Source organism: Myotis davidii, unplaced genomic scaffold (genome assembly GCF_000327345.1).
Source record: "Myotis davidii unplaced genomic scaffold, ASM32734v1 scaffold361, whole genome shotgun sequence".
Classification (NCBI taxonomy): Eukaryota; Metazoa; Chordata; class Mammalia; order Chiroptera; family Vespertilionidae; genus Myotis; species Myotis davidii.
Window position 1 is genome coordinate 541,322 of NW_006291011.1, and position 4,851 is coordinate 546,172.

At 38.1% G+C, this 4,851-nt stretch overlaps 1 protein-coding gene across 31 annotated transcripts in view; it reads right to left on the reverse strand.

The window, feature by feature from the left end:
- PTPRD (protein tyrosine phosphatase, receptor type D) overlaps positions 1–4,851 on the reverse strand; it is an 833,389-nt gene that overhangs the window by 193,516 nt on the left and 635,022 nt on the right. For all 31 annotated transcript variants that reach the window (XM_015564215.1, XM_015564194.1, XM_015564191.1 and 28 more), the window contains one exon: positions 2,727–3,308. In XM_015564215.1, the coding sequence (XP_015419701.1) occupies positions 2,727–3,308 (582 nt within the window). The remainder of the gene's footprint in view (positions 1–2,726; positions 3,309–4,851) is intronic.

The following is a 4,851-nucleotide window of genomic DNA, read 5'->3' on the forward strand; positions in this document are numbered from 1 at the left end:
GGCAAGTGGACATCCCCCGAGGGCTGCCGGGCTGCCAGAGGGATGTCTGATTGCCATCTTAGGCCCAATCCCCCGGGAAGCAGGCCTAAGCCAGCAAGTGGTCACCCTCGAGGGGTCCCAGACAGCAAGAGGGCACAGGCCGGGCTGAGGGACTCCCTACTCCCGAGTGCACAAATTTTTGTGCACCGGGCCTCTAGTCTTCTATAAAAAGGAATTCCTTCTACTTCTTTCAGATAAACATATTTTTCACATCTAAATAGCTTAACTGGGATAATCTAATAGCCACCTCAAGTATTGCAGGAGTAAATTATATATAATCCTAAAATACAAATGTGAGTAAATGACACAGTGCATTTCCTGCCACAATTCATTTATTGCTCCTTGTGGACAAAAAAATCTAAGAGGCACTAAAACTATCACATTAGCAAATTATTAATTGGACATATAATGGTGCTTAGAAGTATCTAGGGTGCCCCGACTTAAATTCTGCTTTGCCATTTACTAACCTTATGACCCAAAGCAAGTTACTGAATCTTTTTATCTTCTTTGATCCCAAATTTACTCATTGGCAAATAGGATAATTCCACATCTGCCTAATTGGGTAGTAAGAATTAATACATGACAAGTTCATAGCATATTTTCTAGTATATTTTAGCTGTTACAATGATGGTGATGATAATTATATATTACTTATTAAGTTAACAATGTTTCTGTCCATTGTCTAATCTATAGCTCATAGATTTAAATGTGTCCCACAGAAATTCACCTTGAATTCCTAACCCCCAGAACCTCAGAATGTTACTTTATTTGGAAACAGGGTTGTGGTAGAGTTAGTTAAAATCAAGTTTGGCCATAATCCATTATGACTGGTATCCTCATAAAGAAGGAAAATCTGGATATAAGAGACATGCACATAGAAAGAATGACATGTGACAATGAAGGAGTAGATCAGGATGATGCTTCTACAGGCCAAAGAATAGCCAAGATTTCCAGCAAACCACCAAAAGCGAGGGAAAGTTCTGGAACCTCCCTCCTAGCTCTCAGAGGGAGCCAATTCTGCCGACACCTTTTAGCCACTAGAACTGACAGGCACTAAACTCCTGTTTTTTAAGTCCACCACCGTGTGGTATTTTGTGTCAGAAACCCAAGAAAATGGATAAAATCCCTAATCTCTATGAGGTGGTCATTACTTTAGATGAGAAAAACTTTAGATGAGAAAACTAAGGTTCAGAGAGATGAAGTAATCCATCCAAGGTCACAGAACTAAGAATCATAGACTGAGATTCAAACCCTGATTATGTCATTCTAAAACCAGGAATTTTTAAAATAAAAGCTGAAAAATCAGAAAAAGTAAAAGTGGATTATAGGGATATATTTTTCTCATATACTTTCTTATACCTTTTAATGGTCAAGGAGCTGCTAAACAGTATAATAGTTTTATAAAAAATTATCTTATAACAGTTGACCTCTTTCAAACAAGAAAAAGGACAAGATTCATAAATTTCTCTATTTTCCAATGAGAAACATTATGAAAAACAAAATATATGAAAAAAATCTAGAATATTTTTTTTGCATAATACAGCAAATAGATACAGGAGAACTGCAAAGGCCAAGTAGGAAAAAAATATGGTTTTTAGTGTAATTGTGGTAAAAGATATTCAAATAGTTATCTTTCATACCATTTGAGAAAGTAATAAATCCATGAGCAAGCCAGGAAGAACCAAATGATGGTATGAAAATATAAAAAAGCCTGGTAGGCTGTAAATGTGTTCTGAGATGTATAGTAGCCAGGGCAAATGGTGAATATAGTTGTCATGTGATTCACAAAACTCACAACATACAAACAAGTCAGTGATCAAACAGATTTATCGAGTTCTGATACCTGAGAAAATTCACTAATTCATTCCCAAATTACCAGTAAGTTCCATACCTCTAGATCACAGATACTAACTCCAATAATACTGGTCTTATGTAGATTATCAGAACAAACCAGTGGGATGCTGCCAAAACACTCCTATGTTAATGCAGGTTTTAGAGGAGTCAGAGTGCAAAGGAGTCAAATGAACAGCTATCAGATGCCCAAGAATAAACTTGAGAATAGAGCTGCTATGTTATTTTCCCAACCCAAGTCATAACTGATCACTTCAAGCCAAAGACCAGAGATTTTGCTATCCTCTTATGAAAATAAAACTATGGCAGGGCCAACTTTTTTCTTCATAAAACAGTTTGGCATCTGCTGTAATGCCCAGTAGAATGGATGAAGCAGGCCCTAAAGTTTGATCTTAGATCTTGGTAACTGTCTTCTGTCACCCCTGAGGCCATGCAAAGAAAAATCCATTAGGAGAATATTTATTGTTAAGCAAGGAGCTCCTGGCAAATTTAAGCCCTTTACATATCCTAGGCCCCCTGACAAATGGTTTTACTTTTAACTTTATGTTGAGCCATCCAATCTTCCAAAAACTTAATAATTTTTGAGACTCTTCTCTCAGAAGATAAAAAAGAATTGTTCCTTTCTTTTCAAAACGCTGCATGGAGGACACATTCATCCATTGCATGCAGAAAAGCCTACAAGTTATTTGGGGACAAATGAAAAGCACAGGGTGCCATATGCATCCTGCTACAGCCTCAAAAATGAAAATTTATAATATCTTTGTTGTTTATGCCCTTCCCACCTGTGAGCATCAACTCCCCGCTCCTGCCCTGCTCCCCCTCCAGATGAGACTTACCTCCTGTCTGAGTGATGACTTGTATGTCACTTGAAAGGGGACCATCTCCAATTGAGGTAAAAGCCAGGACTTTGACAGAATAGGTTTTCTGGGGCACTAAGTTGCCAATAGTAGTGATTTGGCTGTCAGCGACATTGTGCTTCATCCAGTTGTTGACGTGCTGAGTGGGATCCATGGTATAATACACTCTGTATCCTTGGATTTGTCCGTTCGGCTCCTCCGGTTCCTTCCACTGCACCAGGATGGTGGTTGAGCTCAACATCCGCGCCTGCACATCCCGCGGGGCGCTGGACGGCGCCTGCTCTGAGGTCTGTGTCAGCACGGGCTCGCTGGGAGGCCCCCGCCCAATGTTATTGACAGCAACGACCCTGAATTCATAATCCGAGTAGGGACTGAGTCCAGCGACACTGTAGCGTGTGGTCGCCACTCCATCGATTTCTTTGTAAGATTCCTCAGAATTTTTAGGTTTATGCTGGATGATGTAGTAGGAGACAGGCTCAGGGTTCCCAGAGTCCCATGTCAGTGTGATGCTTGTGGCTGTGCTCTCGGTCACTACAGGAGTTCCTGGAGGTTTGGGTAAGGCTTTGGGGCAGGAAAAAAAAGACAGTCACTACCCATCGTCTCTACGATGTTAGCATCCATAAAATTTACTATTGAGATGGCAGGATTATGTACCTACTAAGGATTTAATTAGATGAAATTACAGCAAAAAATAGTGTTCGAAATGGTCAGGGAAGTACAGTATGACATGCCTAGGTAGCAAATCCCATTTTACTAGGAGGGCATTATAGTGTATTTGGGGGCTTGAATCCACATCCACCACTTATTAGCTATGTGATCCTGAATGTGTTGCGTAACCCCTCTCTGCTTTAGTTTTCTCATGTGAAAAATGAGAAAATTTGTATTATTGGAATTGTACACTTGGGTAACTCTATTTCATGGGCTTGCTCTGATGATTAATGAGCTAATCCAGTGATGCTCTGAGCACATAGCTGGCACCCTCAAAAAACATTATTTGCGATTATTACTATTATTATAAGCTTGGCCAATTAGCCTGTTGCTTTACAATATAAATGATATAGCTCAGTAGCAATACAAGTTGAAAATAGTATATGGAATATAATTTGAAATATACTGAGAGGCTATTAAATTGCTATGGAAGAATAATATCCATATTGTTTTCCAGTTGTAATACATAGGTAACTTCACTATAATTTTCTCATAAATAATCTAACCATGATATTAAAGAAAGAATAGTAACTTTGAATTAATTTCAGATTCATGTTTTCACTTAATATTCAAAAATGCTGAAGAAACGAAATTAAAGCATATTTACAAATCACTTTTTAAAGTATTAGTATAGTAAAGGTGAAGGAATTAAGCAGAAAGTAAAAGAAAAACTCATAGACAGAGAATAGTATGGTGGCAGAGGGAGGGAAAGGAGGATGGAGGGAGGTAGGAGAGGGTGAAAGAGGGAAAAATGGTGATGGAAGGAGACTTGAGGTGTGAACACACAATATAATACACAGATGATATGTTATAGAATTGTACACATGAAGCCTACATATCTCATTAAACAATGTAACTCCAATAAATTGAATAAAAATAAAGTATTGTAATAGTATGTATTCTATATTCAACATCAATACCTGAGATTATAGCTATATACTAATATTTTCAATTAAACCTATCTTTTAGAGATCCATCTGTTTTTCCTTTCAGCAGAAGAACACAACTCAAAATGCTACTACTCAAGAATACAAATCATCTACATTGGTGACCTCATACTTAAGTGTCTCACCCTGGATAATGATTCTCAAAGATAGAGTTCTTAGGGGCTAAGACACCACAGACTTTTCGGAGAAAGCTCAGAAGGTAACACTCATATAAATCAGCCCATTAGTACCCCTGTTTCTTTGTCGACATAAAGGCAAAAAGTACAGTACTCCCTAGAATAACAGCTTTTCAAAAGTAGCAAACTTGTACTTGGAAACTGCTGGTTCCTCAGTAGCCAAAACATTGCTTAGCACTGAGTAGGTTTTTATTTTTTTTTTTTTAAATTTTATTATTTATTACAAAGGATATTACATATGTGTCCATTTTTTCCCCCCGCCCAAGACCGTCC